At 32.5% G+C, this 22,505-nt stretch overlaps 3 protein-coding genes across 3 annotated transcripts; 2 read left to right on the top strand and 1 right to left on the bottom strand.

The window, feature by feature from the left end:
- Positions 1–5,938: 5,938 nt before the first annotated feature.
- Positions 5,939–6,934, top strand: LOC125867565 (uncharacterized). Its single transcript, XM_049548112.1, has one exon. The coding sequence runs from the start codon at positions 6,072–6,074 to the stop codon at positions 6,924–6,926; it is 855 nt and encodes a 284-aa protein (XP_049404069.1). The 5' UTR covers positions 5,939–6,071; the 3' UTR covers positions 6,927–6,934.
- Positions 6,935–10,865: 3,931 nt separating this feature from the next.
- On the bottom strand, positions 10,866–12,614 carry LOC125867645 (uncharacterized). Its single transcript, XM_049548204.1, has 3 exons — positions 11,633–12,614; positions 11,473–11,550; positions 10,866–11,126 (listed from the first exon to the last, which is right to left on the bottom strand). Exons 1-2 carry the CDS (start codon positions 12,440–12,442, stop codon positions 11,482–11,484), a joined length of 879 nt encoding a protein of 292 aa, XP_049404161.1. The 5' UTR covers positions 12,443–12,614; the 3' UTR covers positions 10,866–11,126; positions 11,473–11,481.
- Positions 12,615–15,432: 2,818 nt separating this feature from the next.
- Positions 15,433–21,360, top strand: LOC125867547 (cysteine--tRNA ligase 2, cytoplasmic). Its single transcript, XM_049548087.1, has 9 exons — positions 15,433–15,713; positions 16,947–17,010; positions 17,177–17,338; positions 18,626–18,796; positions 18,867–19,148; positions 19,228–19,353; positions 19,808–20,029; positions 20,115–20,231; positions 20,580–21,360. The coding sequence occupies exons 1-9, from the start codon at positions 15,541–15,543 to the stop codon at positions 21,006–21,008; spliced, it is 1,746 nt and encodes a 581-aa protein (XP_049404044.1). The 5' UTR covers positions 15,433–15,540; the 3' UTR covers positions 21,009–21,360.
- Positions 21,361–22,505: the final 1,145 nt, after the last annotated feature.

Genomic DNA, 22,505 nt, shown 5'->3' with positions numbered 1-22,505 from the left:
CTCTTCAGACAAATTCCTCATTAATTTTTTATTTCATATTCCATTGTGTTCTTGAAGACTATAAACACTTTAATTATATAAAGATAACATGTACATAGAATAAATATTTAATGAACTGAAATGATAAACTTATCAATGTCTCGATCTCTTAATAAATATCTTTTACGAGACATATAAAAAAATCACGATAAATAATTTACGTTACAAATAAAGGAAAAACAAGAATGAAACTTTGAAAATATGTTGGCTCTGACTTTGACGTTAGCTGCTCTATTTTGACTACTAAGTCAAAAACAGTTGTATTCCATCCACTAATGTTAATTTTTTCGATATCGAGCTCAAATAATTTTGTTCGAAGTGATTGTCAAAATTAGTGGCGGAGCCAAAAATTTTAATAAGGGATTCAAAATCTGAGAAGTAAACACACGAACTAGTGGAAGGGGGTTCGACATCTATTATACATACCTAAAAAATAATTTTAACCATATATAAAGAATAACATTTTTCGCCGAAGGGGTTCGGATACCCCTCATTATATGTTGCATCCGCCCCTGACCAAAATATTGTATTTATAATGCAATGTCTTGTCGAAAATTGTATGTTGTTAAGATGTTTATGATGGAAAGTTCATTTAAAAAAAAAAACTATGATAAGCAAATTTTCGACTAGAGGTCATGTTTATGATATAAAAAAAAATGTAAAGTTGAAGTTGAAAAAATTTAGTTGATTTTTGTTGTTGTTGTTGACGAGGGAATCCACAATAGCTATTCTTTCAGTACGTACAGGATAAACCTCGTTCTAATGTAATATATAGGTTGTAAACATACTAGAGAGACAAATTGTACGTGTGACGAGCTTGACTGAGAAATCATACATGAATTTCAAACCTGAAACCTCCCATTTGAAAGATCGTCTGCTCAACCAACTCGATCATTCCTGCAGATAATTTTTTTTTCCATTATTCATTTTTCTTTTTAAGTGGTGACCCTATGAATAGATGGAAGTCTCCAATATAATGCAACTTCAGTCTCAAAAATTAATGACATCATTTGTTTTTATTTTCTCAGCCATATCTGTTAAAAAACAACAAAGTATAGTTTGATTTTCAGTCATCAAAGAATACTAACTTGGACTTAATCACCTAAACCTTTGGAAGTATATATAAGCTGGTCAAAAAGAATTGCAAAAAAGTCGATTTAATATATTTATCCATTATTTTAAAAAGTGTTTAAGGGGTGAGCCTCAGACATGACATAATAAAATATATCAGGTAATTTGAGGGGGAGTATTGTGAAACATAAAATCTCACTTAATTAAAAAATTGTTCTTAACATTAATTTTTATTCTCTTTCTTCGTCTTTTCATTAAGTAAAGAAAATAATGATTAATGTGTAAATTACAAAGAAAAAATACATTATATTTCATAACTTGCTCTGATTTGATGCTTTTGATTTTTTTCTTCATTTTTCAAGTTATCTTATAAATTTCTATTAGTTTTTCTTAAAAAGTCTGATTGATTTTTTAGATAAGTAGTTTTGATTAATTTTTAGTCAATTGTTAGTTTTTATTAACGTTATAAGGTGAAGCATTAATTTCTACGTACATTTCTATTTGTTTAATACTTTCTTGAAATTTCTATAATTCATATGTAAATTGATATATTAATTTATAAAATATTACTAGTACTTAAAGATTCATGAGGCTTACGTCTCACCTTGTATAAAGTAAAATAACTTGTCTCACACTCGCGTCTTTTATAACAATATCTTATCCACTTTTTTCTTTACCAAATATATCAAACTACTCCCAAATTGTTTATATTCTCACCAAACCACGATTCAGAGTTCGTTCTAGTTAAATAGTCGCACCAAATTACATAAAACAAACTCTCAGTCATCAATTTTGCAACAACTAGCTATCAAGCAACATGTTCATTAAATTGAATATGTTCGACATAAATTATAGATACACATGTAAAAAAAAATCAAAAAAATCCAATAAATATCTCTCGAACACATTAATTGATAAAATACAATGATTTTATTCTCCAAAAAAAATTATGACGTTAAGGTTATTAAATTTAAATATGTAATCCATTTATGTCAAATAAATGTTGATTGATGTGTTTAGTGGACTTCGCGATCAATGTGACACCCAGATCAAGATGAGAAGTTAAAGTATAGTGACTTCCCCTCTAGTTGAGATTTGGAATAAAGCATTCGATTCAACAATATTTAGATAATCAAAATCAGACAATGGCATAATGACTTATAATTGAATAATAGATCAATTTACAATGAAATAAAGCACAAAATTTTATAAACTTTTTTGTAGACGTTCACTTAGATCACATTATAAGATAATGAAATGAATAGATGGAGACAGCCACAAGATGGGAGAATGGAGAAGAAAGTTAGAAGAAGGTGCAGTTCTGAGCCCTCAACAAATGAATAAAATTGTAAAATTGTGGCAGGTTGGATTAATTATTAGAGGAATACTATATAATAAAAATACCACATAGGAGATGCCAAATGTGTCCTAAAAAGGACAAGAATTTGTTTGGACAGTGGGTCTATTGTAGTAACATGATATGCTTTCAAATATTATGATTGAATTAAATGGCCAGCAAAGATGTAATTTTATGAAACTTCTTAGTACCATCTTATCCTCCATTATTACCTATTCTCTTTTATAATTTTTTTTATTATATTATATAAGACGTTTTTTATTTTCATGACTTGAATATGAATTCCTCGTTAGAGGCAAGAAGATTAATTACAACACCCCTATCTAGGTCTGGCATCAAGTTGAGCTTGAGTTAGGCTCGATCAACTTATTATCTATGGTGTTGAATTGAGGTCGTGAGTTAAAGTCAAGCTCAATTGAGTTTTTAAGTTGAGTCTAATCAAATTTTTTTTGTTTTAATCTGATAATTAATATTTATAGTCGAGTTGAATGAGATCTTTTGTCTTTAACATTGTTATTTAATGATGTATATATTAGGACTCCCGCTTTGAATTTACACCCCTAAAGGAAGAAACACTATTGATCAAGATTTTTTTTTAATGGCCAAAACTTAAATTTGAAACCTCCAAATTAAAGATGGATTCGTCTCACCATGATAGTGTACGGTCAATCAAGCTTCAAGACGTATGCTATTCTTATAACTTGAATCTAATATGCCTATAACATATTAGAGGCAAAAGGATCAATTTCAACACCCCTTATTAGGTCTGACATCAAGTTGAATATGAGTCGCGCCAAATCAGCTTATTATAGTATTGAATTGAGGAAAACCCAAGCTTACTTGAGCTTTCGAGTAGAGTCTAATCAATTTTTTGATTTTCAATTTGATGTTCGATATATATAATCTAGTTCAATCATATATTTTATTTTAACCCGATGTTTGATACTTTTATTAGGTCCCCTACTAATTTGAATTCACATAGCTTAAGAATGAAGTGCCAATCCCTGCTAAGATTCTTTCTCATGCTCATGAAATAAATTTGAGACCTCAAATTAAGGATGAGAGAATCATATCTATCCTACGGCCTACCACAATCTTTAGTGATCGTTCGAAATCATTTACTATGGTAATGTACAAGTACTATAGTATATAGCATAAGATTATTGAAGCATATTACACATCAATCAATATTTACTTTTACATTATCCATATTTTCCTACTTTTACCTCTCAATTAATCTTCCCACTTTGGCTTTAATAATTACTTAAATTAAGTAAGTGAGATTAGACAGATCTATCATATTTTTACAAACACCTTTTTCAAACGGTTGTTAGGACTAAGTCATATTTTTCTTATTTTTATAAGAAAATAAATAAATTTCTAAGCATTTTTTAATAATCTGATATCCAAAATTTACTATCTCGATTAATATGGAATTATGAGCAGATGAAATCCTCTTTTAAAAGTTCTTGATTTTTGGACTATTGAGTAAGTCACGTACTCATGTGCATCGGCCTCTAACATATAAAATATATTGTCTGTTAAAATTTATGATAAGAGAAATACAAATACTATGATTCACTGGAATTATTAAAACTACAAAATCAAGTTCTAAGTTACTAGAAATTGAATACTTCTACAAAGGGAGATTTTTGTCTAGTCAATGTGAATCCAAATTAAGAAAGCACCAGATATCGTATATCTAAAAAGGAAGAAAAAGTATATAATTAAAAATCCTAAATAACCTTAGAGCCAAATTGTAAATGTGAGGCAAAAATTGTTTTCATAGGGAAAATGTCATTGTTTGCTTTCACTTTCAGATAGCTACATTCAATTGTCTTGGATTTTTCACATATCATGAAACACAATTATGGAGCTAGGCTTCTCTTTCAGCAGACATTAGCCCTTAAATTTTCAACAATTTAAGGTCCATAAATTCATTGAAAAAAATTCCTCTTACCACCCATCATTTTCTACAAGAGTTATAACATTTATATAATACATTATAAAAGAATTTTTGTACAATCAGATCCTCGTAATATTACCTGAAAAATTAAAGTAAGCGACTAATTATATGGTTCTTTAATTTAAAAAAATTTTCTATAGCTACATGTATATATATACTAAATGTTGAATTCTCTTAGCTTGTTCGGTGTCTGGTATATCACATTGGAGTCCAACTAAATCTAGGTTCGCGCCGGAAAGTGCTTTATTGGAGGGTAAAATGCTTCTTAACAAAGACGACTCCGTATCTAGAGGTACTCGAACCTGAAACCTCTAGTTAATTAAGAATGAATGAGTACTTACCACTCCACCACAACTCTCATACATTATTGTTATTATTATTATACCAACATTTTCAAGCATTGTTGCCACCAAAATTATTGCAATTCTTATTATTCTTCTAAGAATAATTCTTCCTTAGATTTAACTCTAAGTTAGGTGAAGTAGGATTTGATTAATCTTTCTAGTAATTTATTTTTCCAGACAAGACATCCTTATAATTTGTACTCTTTTAATGCAAAATGGCCCCACAAGATATTAATTTGTCACGAAATGCCAGAGTTTCTTTTACTAGTGAAATAGTAGATCCTATAAGGTTGAAGTGTGTATTAAATCATTACATTATTTTCTCTTTTGCTCACATTTTCAAAAAGGTAAAGTTTCTTTGGAAATTAATTCCTATAAGGTGAAGGAATCTTCTTTACCTCTCTTGAGGCTTTCGGTGGCAATAGCTAATTAGTTCAACAAACTTTTTTTATTTATATTTAATGGTGTTCAGATCAGTTTACACTTATCTTAATTATTTTATCTTGTAGTTGTATCTTTCATCAGTCAAATACTTTACCTATATAGATTGGGGAAAGGGGAAAATTGAAGATTCATTTACCAACAAATGGTATATATAGTCACACGGTAATTATTTCACTAGTTTAAATAACTTTATCAGTTGTAACAATGTAATAAATAATTGTGAAGAGAGTCAACGTGAGACGTCAATTCTTGATTAATAGTCTTTATTTTCGCGACTATCTTTCTAAAATGCAACCCCTAACATTAATCAGCTATACTTTATAGAGATCTCGATTCGATATTGAAACAATCTTTGATTACGTCCAGTCACTTAAGCCATATAAAAACATCGAGGTGGAAGACAATCTCTCCATCAAAGATCACTAAGCCACATCGTTGGATGCATTTATTCTTCTTTCTCTTTGTTTTTTTAATTGTTTGATCATTTAGCATGTAATGTCAATCTCAATGTTACACCTAAGTGAAACAAGCCATTGTATTGGCAACACCACTTTGTTGTACCAATAATAGAATCTTGAAAATGCTCTTTCTAGCCTAAGCATACCATATAGTACTATATATAAAATCAAAAGCTCACTCTTCATTCTTACCAAAATATAAAATTAAAAAAATACCATTCCCTTCACCCCCCCTCCCCTCCCCTCCCTACCTCAACCCCCAAACATCTTCTTCTTTTTACAACACATCTTTGCTTCTTATAAATTAAACTTCACCCTCTTTCTTCAACTGTTGAAATCAACACCATAACTCAAAACAAAAATCAAGAAACATTTAAAAAATAGCCACTTTCATGGCTGTTGATGTATGTTGTGAGATTGCAAGTTTAGTTGTTAGTCCAAGAATCTCCTTCTCTCATGATGATGGAATTCCACTTGAATGCCATCAACAACAACAACATCATTATAGATCAGATGCATTTCTTCTTGAATCATCATCCACCATTGATTTTGATTTTGATTTTTGTGTTAGTGAAAAACAACTATTCATCTCTTCTGCTGATGAACTTTTCTCCAATGGCAAGATCCTCCCTTTTGAAATCAAGAACTCAACACCCTTAGTACAAATCAACCAATCTTTGCAAAAACAGCCAAAATCTTTGCAATTGCAAAAACAGCCACAAAAATCACTTCTTGAAAATGGTAAGGAAAATACAAAGAAAAAAAGCTTAAAGGAATTCTTATCAACTGATCTTGATGATGATGAAGAACAAGAAACAGAAAAATTGCCACAACCAAAACCATTTTGGCAATTCAGAAGAAGTAGTAGTTTGAATTACCAAAATAGCCACATTTTGCAATTTCTAACCAGAAGTAACTCAACTGGCTCTGCTCCAATACAAAAGAATCCAAAAATATATCAAAAACAGAGTTCACAAATAAAAGTTCTTAGAAAGAGTTCATCATTATCATCATCATCTTCTTCATCATCATCTTCTTCTTCATTTTCGACGAATTTTTCGTCGTTTAATCAGAGCCATCCATTGCATTCATCATCATCAAAGAAGAGTCAATCACATCCATTGAAGAAGAGTTATAGTAGATCTTATGGCAATGGAGTTCATGTGAGTCCTGTTTTGAATATTCCACAAGCTTTGTTTGGTTTAGGTTCATTGTTTTGTAATGGTAAATCAAAAAAGAAGAAATAATTTATTTATTTTTTGGTTCATAGATCAAAAAATCTTCATATAGTTTATAGAACATATTTCTTGTTTAATTTCTCAGATTCAATTTATATAATATTTACACTATAGTATAATTTGACATGTGGTAATAAGTTAGTTGACACCCTTTCATTCTAAATTACATTGTATAGATAGATTAAATTTGTATATTTAGTATATGTTGAATTTTCTTGATTTCTTTAGTTTTTTTTTAAAAAAAGTTTTGAATCCCTTTTAGTGAAAATTCTAATACTGTCATTAATTAGAAAAGTAAAAGTGTGAGGAACACTTCTAAGAGTTGTGGTGAAATAAATAGAATTCTTATAGTATGAGGTTCGAGTCTTGATATGAAAAAAAAAGTCCGACAGAGAATGCTACCCTCTTTAATTAGCCTTATGAAACATGAATTTGAATTTATCCCCTAGTACAAATATCGAACGGATAGAAGGAAAACATGTGAAAACTCAAAAAGGTTTAATTAATATCAACATAGGATTCTTATAGGTAAAAAAAAAATTACTAATTATTTTAAGAAAGAATATAGGTCAAATGAGAAAAGGGAACAAAAGAACAAGTGCCACCTTCCTTTATGGCTTTTCATTCTTTTTTTTTCTTTCTTTTGACTTGGAATATTGTTGTTTAGTNTAGAAGGAAAACATGTGAAAACACAAAAAGGTTTAATTAATATCAACATAGGATTCTTATAGGTAAAAAAAAATTACTAATTATTTTAAGAAAGAATATAGGTCAAATGAGAAAAGGGAACAAAAGAACAAGTGCCACCTTCCTTTATGGCTTTTCATTTTTTTTTTTTCTTTCTTTTGACTTGGAATATTGTTGTTTAGTAGATAAGTTTTTGTGCTTTTTTTGAATATTGAAGGTTACTTTTTCATTTGTTTGTCTACAAAATAAATAACTTTAAATCTTATCATTTGAATTTTATCTTTAATTTTAGTCCATTTTGTGTTGTCTATAATGGCATCTAGCTAGACAAGAATTAGATCTCAATAATGTCTTAGAATATTAATCAATGATTGAGGCCCTTTATTTGAAGTAATATATTATTTGATTTGGTTGCAAATGTGATTAATTTAAATATTTGACTATGTAGTTATTCTGTTGTAGCTATATTTTAGATCTAAAATACCATTGGCTAAGAGTCAAATCCATACAAAGCATGGTCTATTCATTTAATTGATTTGGTCTTGTCCCAATCATAAATGACCTAATTGTGAAATGTTAAGAATCTTTCGTTTTAATTAGATATTTTAGATTTGAAATTTATGATTTTTTAAAAAGAAAATAGAGTACGTCTTCTTTAATTGATTTTATGTTACACGAATCTGAATTAGTTAGAATCTAAAACTAATATTGAACAAGTTGGGGCCAAATAAAAAGAAATCTAACTTTTCTAGTTATGTTTTTTTTACCAATTGTAAATTATGTATGTTGATATAAGTTAAGAGTTGTACTTACTTTTGAAGTCTACAATTTAATTTTAAAAAATTTATCAATTATTAGGAACCATTCAAAATATTAGTCACCTTTAATTTTCCATTTATATGCGACCTAATTGTTGTTAATTAATTGAACACCTTTTTCATACTTTATTAAATTTGTGGTTGACACTTTCTTTAACAACAATTAGACCCTAACACGACAGAAACAACAACAACAAAATAACATGATTTTATATATTCAACTATAGAAGAACTTAAGGACTAAATAATTCATGTGGTTTTTTATTTCCATATTTAGATATTATATTTTTGGTAATAAAAATACTATCAAGGCAACCAAATAAATCCTAAATAGACAGATTTTCTTGGGCCGGCCCATAAAACAACATATGATCCAATAACCTTGAACATTTTGGGCCTGAGTTAATCCAATATGAAAAAGATGTGGGCTTCAAGGTGTGTTCGGTACGAAGGAAAATGAGGACAGAGGTAGGGGTGCGGGGTGATGGGGATGAGGGCTACTGGGAAAGGCAAGTATGTTGGAGGGTCGGGGGCACAGGAAGGACATAATGAACGTGGAATGCCATTTTGTGGAACTTATTTTACATACATTCACACGCGAAACTTTTTTATTTTTTAAGAAAATATTTTTCAAAAATATTGATACTGAACACACCCTTAGTCCAACGGTAAAACGGCTTTATGAGACTTATTAATATAATTAAATATTAGAGTGCTATTCCAAGGAATTAAAGTGAAAAAGGTAGAAATAAATTTAAAATGACTTAAGCTAATAAAAGCTCTAATCATTAAAATGCCTCCAAATGGGAAGAATCGTGCTTTAATCAACTAATTTCATATAGTTTTATCATGTCGATATAAAAATCCCATATTATAATATTTTAAAATCTAGGGATTGATAATCTCAAATTTTAAATTTCATCACTTTGTCAAAAAGTCAAATTTGTAAAGCTTAATCCAGTTTCCCTCCAAAATAAATTTTCAAAGGGAACTATATTTATAGAAAAATAATTATCTAGTTTGTGCGTTATCTTCCACAAATGTTCCAATAACTCCGCCTACCAAGAAATATTATGCTTAAAAAAACCCTACAAAAAATAGAGTACCATTTTCAAATATAAGAGCAAAAATTAAACAATGTATTTATTTTTTTTAATTTCTTCTATTTTCTTTTTATTAAACTGTTACTTGTCTAAAAAGTAATATTAACCTGCCACATAAATAAGGAAGCTTTACCAAACCTAACCAACTTAAATTCTCACCATCTCTCATTTCAACATGTACTAAACATAGCATTAATCGATAGAAAATATGTTTAGACAATGCACCAAGAGGAGCATATGTAATTTCGGTTCGAGTTCTGAATATGAAAAAAAGTCATGATACACAATGCTTCACCTTTAAATGGGCCTTACGATTTACGCGCCCTGAATCTAGATTAGTCGAAACCCAAAGAAAGGAAAACATGTATTGAAAGAGCAAGCTCAAGTTATGTCCTCTAAACAAAATCACTTGTTTAACATTAATGCACTGCAGTGATCATCTTAGTATATACTAATTAATGCAGTCTAAGGGTGTGGTGAAGCGGTCAATGAAGTGGATGAAAACCATGAGAGATCAAAGTTCAAATCACAGCATCAACAAAAAATGCTAGGTTATACCTTCCGATTGACACAACCTAAGCCTTGGTGGACAGAGTTACACAAGTGTATGTGTTGGTGAAAGATAACACATACGTGGTTGAAGAGTCGAGGTGTGCATGGACTGGCTTGAACACCACCATTATATTTAAAAAAAACGACAAAAATGCTAAGGTAATTTCTTCCATTGCCACTCTACCTAAGAGTTGGTGAACAGAGTTACGCGGTGGATGTATAGGTGGAAGAAAGCAAATACCTGGTTAAATAGTCGAGGTGTGCGTGAACTGGCTTGAACACCTCTATTACATTAAAAAAAAGTATGCAGGAACAGGGACAGCAAATGCAAAGAGACAGATATCTAAAAAACCATTTTGTACCAAGTAAATCCCCAGCTTAATAAGATAAGGTTATAGACCAAGTTTTCAGATTTTGGTTGTGCCTAAAAGACAAAACACAAAAGCCAACACAATAACTACTATGAATCCTAGTTTCTGATCAAGTTCAACCAAAACAGAGGCAACATATAAAGGTTAACAAAATCGAGCAGTTAGCTTTGTCCGAGTTTTAGAACGAATATGAAAGGAATTGCAACTATTAGACACAAGAAATGAGTAATAAGCATCAAGAGAAGCACACAGTTGTGAATATGCAAAGAACAGAAACATAATGTAGCACAAAACGCACTTGAATTCAATATGGTCAGTGTTGATCTATGAACATTCCACTGCGTTAAACTGTCAATGAGAAGCACAAAGTTTCGAGTTTGAAAAGAACAGGAACATAATGTAGAATGTAATAGGCACTTGAAAAGATGAAACCTTTTTTTCACTATATGAACAATTGTCTTTGATCTAAGAACATCACACTATGTTAAAGCTTATTCCAGTGAACATAAACCAGAGAAAATATGAACAAATCAAATCACCTCTACGCAAAATTAGCATTGCAGCAGCAACTTTATCCTCCTCTTACACCCCTTTTCGTTACCAACGGGAATTCAACAGTTTCATCAAATTCACAAACTCGAAAAGGTGATGCCACTATACCAGTATCACAGTCACCATCTGCAAAAACAAACATTGTATATACAACACAATTAAGTTACACATTTTGAAATGAATCTTGATATTCAAATCTGAAACTACATTAGTTTATCGAGGGGCAAAGCTAGACTGTCGACTATGGGCCAGTAATTTTCGTTCAAACCAGAGACAGAGCCAGGAGATCATTCGTTCAAACCCCCTTGACACAACTTGAGAATCTATTTCGAAACCTCCTCACTGAAAATCCTGACTCTACCACGAGTTCAAATCTTGTATTTTGTCTTAAGAATCTATTGAATATATACATATTTATTGATTTTAGAACTCAATAAGCTTCGAATACTAGCTCCGCTATGATAAGGTTTACCTTTTCAATCTATTGATCATCGGGGACTTTGTATAAGTCCGGTGTAATCTCCGTCAACCATAGCCCGGGAAATAAAGTCTGCAAAACAAACAGCAATGGAGCAGTAAATTTCAAATCACAATTCATCAAAATGATCAAAAAATTCAAATAAAATACTTACGTCTAAATTCTTTTGAACCATTTTAACTCGTTTTTTGGGTCGACGAGGAGGTCTATGTCCAACCATTGCCATGAAATCCTCTTCGATCTCTCTCCGAACAAGCGAAACGGAGAAATTCGTTCTCTTTCTCTTCTCGCCGGTGTATGAATCTCCGGCGCCGGCAAACTCACTTCGAAGTCTTACAGATTTGTTCTCATTCCTTAACGGCGATAACGACGATGACGAACCATTGTTTCTGATAACATCAACCTTCAAAGCTCCATTCGATCCGCCGCCACCGCCGCCGCCGCCGGCGATTCCGTTCATTGGCGCCTTACACGCCGCTCTTCGAGTACGTAAGTTCCACGGCCTAGACGCATCTACACCCGTCGTAACCTCCGTCGGTGCCGTCGCCGGAGTTACAGACACTTCCTCCTCCAACCCATCTCTAAAAATCGCGTATTTCATCTTATCAGCCTCTGCTTGAAGATCAAACATCAACTTCTCCCTTACAGCCGCGATTCCATCTCCGCCGCCACCTCCGGCAGCACCGTTGTAACCCGCCGACCTGAATTTCCGATTGAAACCCACCTCCGTCTCCTTCAACAACTCATCCCTAACCCCATTGGATCTCCGATGGTTAACCATAACATCGATTTCTCTCATCCGCCGTCCGATTGAGTCAGACCCATTTGATCTCCGATGGAAATGAGGAATTTCGCCGTTGGAATCCACCTTAGCACACCTCAAAAACTTCTGATTACCCCACTTTAAACCACAAGGTAAGTCGAAATTATGCAGAGGTTTCGATCTTTCATGTCCCATTGCCATGAACAAACACCTCACCTCACAAAAACATTCAAATTTTCAAACTATAAAACTCAAAAGTTCCAACCTTTATATATATAAATTTCTGTTTAAATCAGTTTATACAAATTTCTGTTTCTCTCTGTTTTTTCTTTTGGTTTTTGGGTGTTAATGGCTTTTCTGTGTGAAATCGCCGGGAATGCAAGCTTATATAGGTGGGGTGCTGGGGTGTGGGGGTAGGGTGGGTATTAACGTTCGGGTTTGGAGAAACAGTATTATGTGCTAAAATGCGCGGTGCAAGTGACGGTCCGCATTTTGTTTTTTCTTTAAGGGTTTTTTTTTCATAAGACGACGTCGTATTACACTCTTTGCAAATTTAAGTTTTTTTTTTTTAAAAAAAAAACGACAATATTTTTAATTGGGTTTTTTTTGCTCAATATACATTCAAAGAAAACACTCTGTATCAAGAATTTTTTGATATTCGGTTAAAGAAAGAGCTTCTCCGCTACACCATATTCTTTGGTAGTTGGGCTTTCTATGTATGATTATGGAAGAAATTTTTCATCTCGAATTGTATTTCCAATGGTGAAGTTGAAAATCGAATCCTTCAAATCTTTGCTGTAGAGTCGATAAATTATATGCCCTTTGGTTGAATCATAAGGACTTACTTCACTTTTGACTTTATCTCCTGACAGTATCTGTATAAAACAAAGTATATTCATGGTTTGGGTAAAGGCCGATTCAAACTAGAAAATCAAACGAAATCCATATATATGATATTTAAAAACTCACTAATTCATTATTAAGAAGGTAAAATGCTTCATATCAAAAGTTTTTTCTTTTTCATTGTTCAATTTCGAGATTAACATTAAGATTGAAAGACTTATAAACCATTTTATCACACCCTTTTTTGTTCTTTGCCTATAGTATTGAATTTGAGAGAATTTCGTAATTACTATGTGACCTAAATGGCATTTTAAGAGAAAATACTTAAAAGTGTTTAGAACAAAATGAATTAGATGAATAGAATAGTCGTCCAAGCGTTTTGGATAGTATTTGATTAAAGTTTGTAAAGAAAATATTGAAGTAGAAAGATGTATTTGGGAGATGGTATGCAAATATACTTTGATTTTTGGTTTTGTAGAATTTGATGTTAAGTTTGACATAACAACAATTTATATGTTCCTACCAAAATGAGATAAAATTTGATCATATGAATTGTCATTTATAATATTTTTTTTTTTTTTAAATTCATCTTAGGTCAATTTTGTACCAAAAAAAATAATCATAGTAGTTAAAAAAAGTTTTATTTGTTTCCTACTAGCCTAAATATCTCTAATATGGTTAAAAGACTCTTAGAAAGAATTTGACCTAAGCATTTTTTTTTAATCTTTTTTTAAAAAAAAAATTAAGGAGAAAGGTGAAAAAATGGTGAAAGAGGATTACAAGATGAAAAATCAAATCGTCAAAAAGATGTATAAATTTAGAGAACTAATTGAGCTACTAAAATTTTTGATATATGACCATTGTATCCTACCTTTCATTACATCTACACTTATTCAGATAAATTTGATTTTCTTCCACATGATTTTAGATATATTTTGTCTTCTTTTAACACTTTCAATATTCCTATGATTTCATAAAGACTAGTGCCTTTTGAGTTGGTCAAAACTATCATACAATCTCAAGAAACTTTTTATATAATCATCTTGTCCTTAAATGTGTTTGCTACTTCCTACATAGCTTTGCATCTTGCAATGAAGTTGATCATTTTTAATTTTTAATAATTCTGTATAAGTATATTCATCTTGTATTTATTACTATGATTTTGTGGCATTTATTTTATAGTCTTGATTCAAATAGGACATTCAATTTACCAAATAAGAATATGATTGTCATATAGCAAGTTAAGCACCACTTAATTAATACAAATTCCTCTCTTGATCACACATAGTTAACATAAGTTTTTTCTAAATGAGGAGTTGTCATGAGATTATTGAAATTTAAACTCATAACATCATTGTTTGAATTGTGAAGTGTAGTTATCAAACTGCTTTGTTTTTTATAAACACCAACTACAACTAGTTAGTGTATTAACTGGTACATAATTTTCATCAAAAGAGTTTATCATTTACCTACTATATATACATAATCTTTTCTCTGTATATATTAACCAAGAAAGTACAAAATTTATAAGTTACTATTAGTACAAAAATAGAATTTTTGCTTAAGAATGTCCAAACCAAAACGAAGCCCATGTTGGGCCAATGTGTGTGGCTTTGGTAGACAATTTGCCCAAAGAATGTATTTTTGCTTAATCTTTGCAATTTTGAAGTTTCATTTCCTTTACAAATTACAACACAAGCCCAATCGAAACCCTAAAAAAAACAAGCCCAATCGAAACCCTAAAAAAAACAAGCCCAACACTTTTTTCATTTGTGTTTTTTCACGCAATGTCCGATGTTTATGTGAGTTAGTTTGACTTGATACAAAATTTAAGAAAAAATAAAGTTTTGAAATTTATAGTCTAGAATAAGTGTCTAAATTATTTCATTAAGGGTAAAATTAACATATTGAAGTTAAATTATTACTAAATATAGAAATGTCCCAATTTTGATGAAACTGACTAAAAATGAAAGTTAATCATATCAATTGAGACATAATTAAAACTTCGATTCACATATTGTAAGATTCATTTTTGAAAGCATGGGTTTCGATTCCCACCTTGCAATCCTCGTCCCTATTTTCCCTTGCGTGCCCAGTCTTAAAAAGAAAAATATGATTCTTACAATATAAAAATACTAGATAATTTTTCTCGTATGTTCATGAATCCCAACTATTCCACCACGAGCCCAACTCGATTTAGTCAACTCACTACAAGTTGACTCATTTAACGCAATTTTTTTTTAATCTAAATGTGATTTTTTCCCCTAAATTATACTAAGCAAATAAAGTTTTTTCCAAAATAAAGAGAGGAACATAAAAGCAGAATAAAAGGAAAAAAAATTATGCTTCTTATTATACGATAGTGTACACAAATCTGAACGGCCGGAGTTAGGGTTTTTGTACGAAGAGGAGTAAATTGACTGTCCGTTCCTGTCGATTGGAGATATTTCTGAGAAATGGCGAACGAGAAGGTGGAATTTCAAGTGTATAATTCAATGACGAGACAGAAGGAACTATTCATACCGAAGGAACCTGGGAAGGTCAAAATGTACGTGTGTGGCGTTACCAGTTACGATTACAGTCATATCGGCCATGCTCGTGCCTATGTCGCCTTCGACCTTCTCTACAGGTCAAATTTATAAGTTCCAATTGTAACTGCATTAAATTGTTGCTTTTTATGGATTTGATTCGAGCTGTTTGTAGTTTTTGCTTGTTTAATTCTTGTTATGTTATGTATTGGTGTTGAATTGTGCTGTAATTCTCACATAGAGGAAGTTGGTTGATCTAGGAACATGATTGGATATTTAGCTCGCTTGACCAAAAGCTTCTATGATCAGCTTATTTTGAAAAATGCTTTCAAAAAGAGTACTTTTGTCGATAAGTTGTTTGTGTTTTACCAACAAATTTTTTAATAGTGCTTGTGAGTGAATTTTTCTCTAAAGTGCTTTCTTTTAGGGAAAAACGACTTTCTTTTAGCTTCTGAAAAACACTTCGACTACTCTGTAGAAGCACTTATGTTTTCCCAAATAGGCTATAAAAAGTCGGTAAGTTCGAATATATCAGTTTCATTTAGAGGAATTGGGTAGCTAGTTTGATAAGAGTTGGAAGTTTGATTCTGTTTGTTGTATGTGAGTGGAGAAACAACCAGAAATTGAGTAAAACATTTCTCATTTTGAGGAATCTAGATGTTATTATTCTGAATTGTCTAGTTTGAACCAATAAATTGGAATTGTACTTTTATCTTCTATCCATATAGGCTTTTAGTTAGTTGGTTTTATTGTTTAGTTACTCTTTTTACACTTAAACTATGTTAGTTGAGTGAGATTTAGAGAATTTGTAGTTTAAGAGACCCCAAATTAAAATGAGTTGCCAGCAGACCAACTGTTTTTGCTTCTACTTTTGTAACTAATTTGCATCTTCTTGATGCCTTCAATGGAACATTTACCTCATAAAAAAAAATTAAAATGAGTTTTCTGTTTTTCTAAAAGTAATTTGTTGAACTAAATGGGATAGAGGGAATAGTTTTTAGCAAGTAATTGAAGACTATCTTGTTGATAGTAATTTGGCACGTGTGTACCACATTAGCCTGGACTAGTATCTCCTTGAGGTCATTAAACATGGGAACCAAAAGGTGTTTTGCTTTCCAACCAAAAGGAGAAAAGAAAGAAGAAAAAAATCCTTGAGGGTCTTTTGTTTTGATCTTCATCTGTTTAATTGTGATGAGACTTATGTTATTTATCATGTGTTGTGGTATAAATCAATGTAAGTGCATTTAGATTAGTTCTTTTAGTAGTTTGTGATTGTTTTTACTTCAAATTACTCAACAGTCTGATAGAAATTTTCCATGATCTGGAATTTACAGATATCTGAAATACTTGGGATATGAGGTTATGTATGTGCGCAACTTCACCGATGTAGATGACAAGGTGAGATATACAATTTTTGGGGAGTAAGTCTCTTTTTATGTTCTCTCTTCCCGAGATTAAAGGAATTTTAGACCCTTTTCTTTTTAATTTTTATGGATAAGCTTGGCAGTATCAGTTAGCTCACTGTATATAATACATCAAATGCATGACAGTTGGTTCTTTCCAGATAATTCGTAGGGCTAATGAGCTTGGAGAAGACCCAACAGCTCTGAGTGGTCGATACTGCCAAGAGTTTCTAAAAGACATGGATGATCTCCAGTGCCTCCAACCGACTCATCAGCCACGTGTTACTGAGCACATGGAGCAGATTAAGGAAATGATAGCTAAGGTACCCACATTTAGATAATCCCTTCCAAAACCTATTCTGACAAGTAAAAGCTTATTGATGTGATCCCTCCCATTTTTTCCCTGAATTGAAATCTCACTTGAGCAGAGGTGAGGTCTGTTTCTGTTAAATATGCTATTGCAGTTTTCTGATGCGAACTTTTCTCTCATTTCTTTTCCTTGGATAGAGGTTGTAATAGACTCCTTCTTTAGATAGAGATGCTTTCTGAATGATCTTGAAAACCATGTATGTCATTTTGAATCTTTGATAGTGCAGGATCTAGGATTCATCTTGTTGTGTTTATTTGACGTTATATGTGGTTTCTCCTTCTCTGAAGTTCAATAATATGGATGCTCATCTTGTTCACTTGTTTGTCATTTTCTGCTACTTTTGAAAAAAAAGCAATAGGAAGTTAAGAACTACATTCCGTGATAGTATGCTTTGCATTGAAAGATAGTCTGGAACATTTATTCTTGTATATAATGAGAGAAGAAGTATATGTAGTAAGGATTAACAGTTAGGTTAGCAGAAGTAAAACTCAGTGTTGGATGGGAGAAAAGTGCAAAATACTGCTTAAAGTATGCAATCATATTATCTTTCTTAGATTTACCTTGAGTTGCTTTTTGTTTTATTCTTTTACTAGTAAAATTACCCGCCCTTCGCGCGGGAAATTAATATCACGGAATTTATAAAATAATAATTAAAACCTATAAGTCATTAAAACTAAAACACTATATTATCTTACATACAAGATTACGTAGTAACAAACATTAATAATGCAAAGGAAAATGAAAATTATTACATCTTATCATTTATCTTTAATAACATAAGCATAAATTAATGACTCTAAAAATACATACCAGGATCTGTAACCTCAACAGCAGCAAAGTACACAAATATTTAATTGTAAAGAAGTAGAAGAGGTTCATAATTTTCGTTGTTTTAAAATGAGAGGAAATCCCTCTATTTATAGACAATAAACGGTAGTGTGAAAAATGTTGATTGTGCCTTATCGGAAAGGTTACAAAAAGTTGCAACCCTTCGTAAAAGTCACAATTTTTCATTAAAGTCACAACTCTTCATAAAAGTCACAACTTTTCATGAAAGGGAAGGCTATTTTTGGAAATAAATAAATTAAAAGGGAATTCTGGTTTATGGTGGCGCAATGTAAGCGGGCCTAAGGTTCTCTTTTATATATATATATGATATATGATATATGAATGATATATGATGATTCAGATATACTCTGCTCTCTTCTTAATGCTAATGATCTTGAGGTGTAACCTGCAGATAATGGCTAATGGCTGTGCATACACAATCAATGGAGATGTTTATTTCTCTGTTGATAGTTTTCCAGAGTATGGTCGATTGTCTGGACGAAAATTAGAAGATAATCGAGCTGGAGAACGAGTTGAAGTTGATTCAAGAAAGAAAAATCCTGCTGATTTTGCCTTGTGGAAGGTGCGAAGTTTTTGTTTACTTTTCTTCGGAGTTACTATTTTAGACTGACATGCCAATTTCATTTTTACAGTCTGCAAAGCCTGGTGAACCAAGTTGGGAGAGCCCCTGGGGTCCTGGAAGACCAGGTTGGCATATAGAATGCAGCGCAATGAGTGCGCACTATCTGACACATTCCTTTGATATACATGGTGGTGGAATGGACTTGACTTTTCCTCACCATGAAAATGAGATTGCCCAGAGTTGCGCTGCTTGCCGGGAGAGTAATATTAGCTACTGGATGCATAATGGTTTTGTGAACATAGATGACGAGAAAATGTCGAAATCATTGGGGAATTTCTTCACTATACGTGAGGTAGAATATAATCTTTAGCTACTGTCTTAATATGTTTGTTTTATAAAATGTTATGGATCATATCATGCATATTTTGTAGGTTACTCGATTGTACCATCCCCTTGCATTGAGGTACTTCTTGTTGGGGAATCACTACCGATCTCCGGTTAATTACTCAATAGCACAGATAGAAATTGCTTCAGAATCTGTGTTCTACATTTATCAGGTCAGGAATACACATTTAATGTACTTTTAATACCTCTTGTTCAATTATTTTTGCTTTACTGTTACCATTCTGCAAAAAAGTTTGATTATTTGCTTCTTGATGATTGGTACACGCAATTCCTAAGCTATTTTTTGTTTTCCTCTTTAATTTCTGTCTGTCCATGCATGTTCCTTTTAGATCTGCAGTCGAGGCTCTTAGGATTGTGGTTCTATTGCTACTTCGCATGCACAATAGCTGAATTGAGTAATATGGTTTTGGGCTTATGTTTTCAGCAACTTACTAGTTCAATTAAAAAATGAAAGGTTGTCTGAAGCTTTTATATATATATGTATGATCTTTCTCCTGTTACATGAATGCTCATGCGACTTCAAAACCATAGTTCCCCAATCCAAATCTATAGTTAGCATCTGTCTTATTTTTAGACATTTATTCGGGTAATTTTTGTGATTGATAGACCTTACTAGATTCTGAAGAGGCCTTGTCAGCTTTCCAACAAGGAACTGAAACTGCAAAAAATGCAAAGGGGCGTGTTACCCCTCAGGCCCAAGAATGCATCAATAAGCTGCGTAATGAGTTGAAGACAAAGCTCTCTGATGACTTGCATACACCTACAATTTTAAACGCTGCTCTTCAAGAAGCCCTTAAACTCATGAATAGTTGCTTGACCATACTGAAGGTGGGAACTCTACTTTCCTTTTTAACTTCTGCATATGACTGGTGTGATATAACTGAATCATTCCATTATCTCTTCATCTTTCCAGAAAAAGCAGCAAAAGCAACAACACTTATCTGCATCTTTGTCCCTGACCGAGCTCTTGAAAGAAGTGAAGGCAGTGTTGGATGTTCTTGGCTTGCTTGCTGGTTCAACTTGTGCTGAGGTGCCCAGAAATAGTACTCCCTATGTCTTAATTTTTTTTTGGCATTCTTTCCTTTTGTTTAAAAATGACTAGCACCTTTCTATACTTAGAAATAGTTAATATTGTCATTTCCGTCATGTCAGTTGTGTTATAGCCCTCATCCCATACAAAAACAATTTTTTAATACAAGTGTACTTTTGGTATTTAAATCTTATTTGGTTTATGTGTCCAAAGTTTTTCTTTCTTGGTAATCTTGTTTCTAGTCGAGCAAGGCTGAACAAATTGGAATGGAGAGCACATTTGTTTCCTTTTACTATATGAGACTTTCAGATGTTGAGTCTTATTTAACTCATTTATTTTGTTGTGCAGGTTTTGCAGCAATTTAAAGAGAGGGCATTGAAAAGGGCTGAGTTAACAGAGGAAGATGTTCTGCATGCAATAGAGGAAAGAGCACTAGCAAGGAAAAACAAGGATTTCGCTAGAAGTGATCAGATCAGAACTGATCTAGCTGCCAAGGGTATCTCTTTAATGGATATTACAGGGACAACAGAAACAGCATGGAGGCCTTGTGTAAGATCCATACAAGAACAGCCCGCCGCCCCAGCTCAACCAAAAAAGTCTGCTGCAGCAGTGCAAGAACAGCCTGCCGCCCCAGCTCAACCAAAAAAGTCTGCTGCAGCAGTGCAAGAACAGCCTGTTGCACCATCTCAACAAAAGCAGCCCTCTGCAGCACCCCAACAAGAACAGCCCGCTGCTGCGCCAGGTCAACAAGAACATCCTACGGTGCCACCTCAGTAGCCCTTCTCTGATTACTCGAGTCGAATTTCATTTTTGGAGTTATTTTCATACTTATTTGAAATCCTTTAACTTGTGAACTTCTAGTTTATGGATGAGACATACATGATACTATTATAGCATTGGGCATGTAGCTAAGATGAGCAGAATAATTCTCTTTACAAGAAGAGGCCTTAGGCTCAATGCCTACTTCCTGTTATATTTCACGGCACATTTTTGCCTTGGGTTAAGCAATCCAATTGACATGTAAACTGTATCATTGTTGTACTGATAAAACTTATGAATATACTGGCACCACCAGTTTTTGACTATTTGGAGATATTCTTATATCTATTTCACTCTACTGATTGAATAAAAGTGGTGCCAATATGTGTTTTATTTTTGTTCTTATGAAATAGCATTCCTTCTTGCCATGTTCATCCTTTTTGGTTGCTTGTAACTTTTTCTTTAATCTTGTTCATACTTATCAGTAGTAGCCTATATTAAGTAATAAAGTTTCTTTTTTTGCAGAAGTGTAGGGAATGAAAATGTCTTGTTTGGATCCAAATCCTATTTGTCGAAATACATTGAGTATGTTGTTGTATGCCTTGTCTGGGCATGTATGATTTCGAGTCCCATGAGCCTCCCGTTAACTTTTTTTTTTTCCTAACAACTTCTGATGGTTCGTTGGAAACAATCTTTCTACCTCACAAAGGTTAAGAGTAATATCTGTGTATATTCTATTGTTTTCAGGCATCACTTGTGTGATTACATTGAATATGTTGTTGCACTTGTTCTAGCTATGGACATAAATTGATGCTCCATCATCCATATTTGACTCCATGTAGCATCTTTGAACACCTCTATTAAAATCATATTAGACTTTAAAAACTATTTAAAGGTTAGCCAGTTTTTGCAATAGTCACCATTGTTTCTTTAGTTCAATTTGTAGTCAATATGTTTTATACAAAAAAGAACCCATGCAACGATAGTGAATCCTTTTTTTAGAGTGCCTATGCCTTAAAAGACAGACCCTAAGCCTCCAAGGCCTAGCTCAAGTGGCAAAAGGTGGAGGATTTGTGGCTTAGGTTGCAGGTTCAAGTCCCAACCATGCAAAGCGAAGCCCAGTATTTAAGTGGAGAAGGGTAGAGGGGCAGGCCCATTATCTACCGAGTTTAAAAGGCTATGATTGGTCCGAAGGGCGGATCATAGAAGGATTTTTTGGTTATAAAAAAAAAAAAAGATAGACAAGTTATTGCCTACTTCACTCCGACTTTAGACCTCTCATGCTTCTTCTTTAGACCTTTGGGTCAACTTCAGATCATCAGGTCTGCACTTACATTCAGACCCGAATTCAAACCTTAGACTCATTTGGGTCTGAAGTTGATTTTGAGATGGTTAAATTTTAAAGACAAGTAAAATTTAGGGGGTCCTAAACGGCTATTTTGTGCAATTCCTCCCCAAACCAGATGGGCTTATTTATGATACAGAATTGGGCTACATTTAGTTAATATGGACCAT

The sequence above is a fragment of the Solanum stenotomum genome, chromosome 6, assembly GCF_019186545.1.
Source record: "Solanum stenotomum isolate F172 chromosome 6, ASM1918654v1, whole genome shotgun sequence".
Classification (NCBI taxonomy): domain Eukaryota; kingdom Viridiplantae; phylum Streptophyta; class Magnoliopsida; order Solanales; family Solanaceae; genus Solanum; species Solanum stenotomum.
Note: the sequence above shows the minus strand (reverse complement) of the source record. Positions and strands in the feature narration are given on the sequence as shown.

Coding starts and splice junctions, on each gene's coding strand:
- LOC125867547 (XM_049548087.1), top strand. CDS start 15,541: ATGGCGAACGAGAAGGTGGAATTTCAAGTGTATAATTCAATGACGAGA. Junction 15,714..16,946: donor GCCTTCGACCTTCTCTACAG/GTCAAATTTATA, acceptor TGGAATTTACAG/ATATCTGAAATACTTGGGAT. Junction 19,149..19,227: donor ATTTCTTCACTATACGTGAG/GTAGAATATAAT, acceptor CATATTTTGTAG/GTTACTCGATTGTACCATCC.
- LOC125867565 (XM_049548112.1), top strand. CDS start 6,072: ATGGCTGTTGATGTATGTTGTGAGATTGCAAGTTTAGTTGTTAGTCCA.
- LOC125867645 (XM_049548204.1), bottom strand. CDS start 12,442: ATGGCAATGGGACATGAAAGATCGAAACCTCTGCATAATTTCGACTTA. Junction 11,551..11,632: donor TGGTTCAAAAGAATTTAGAC/GTAAGTATTTTA, acceptor TTTGTTTTGCAG/ACTTTATTTCCCGGGCTATG.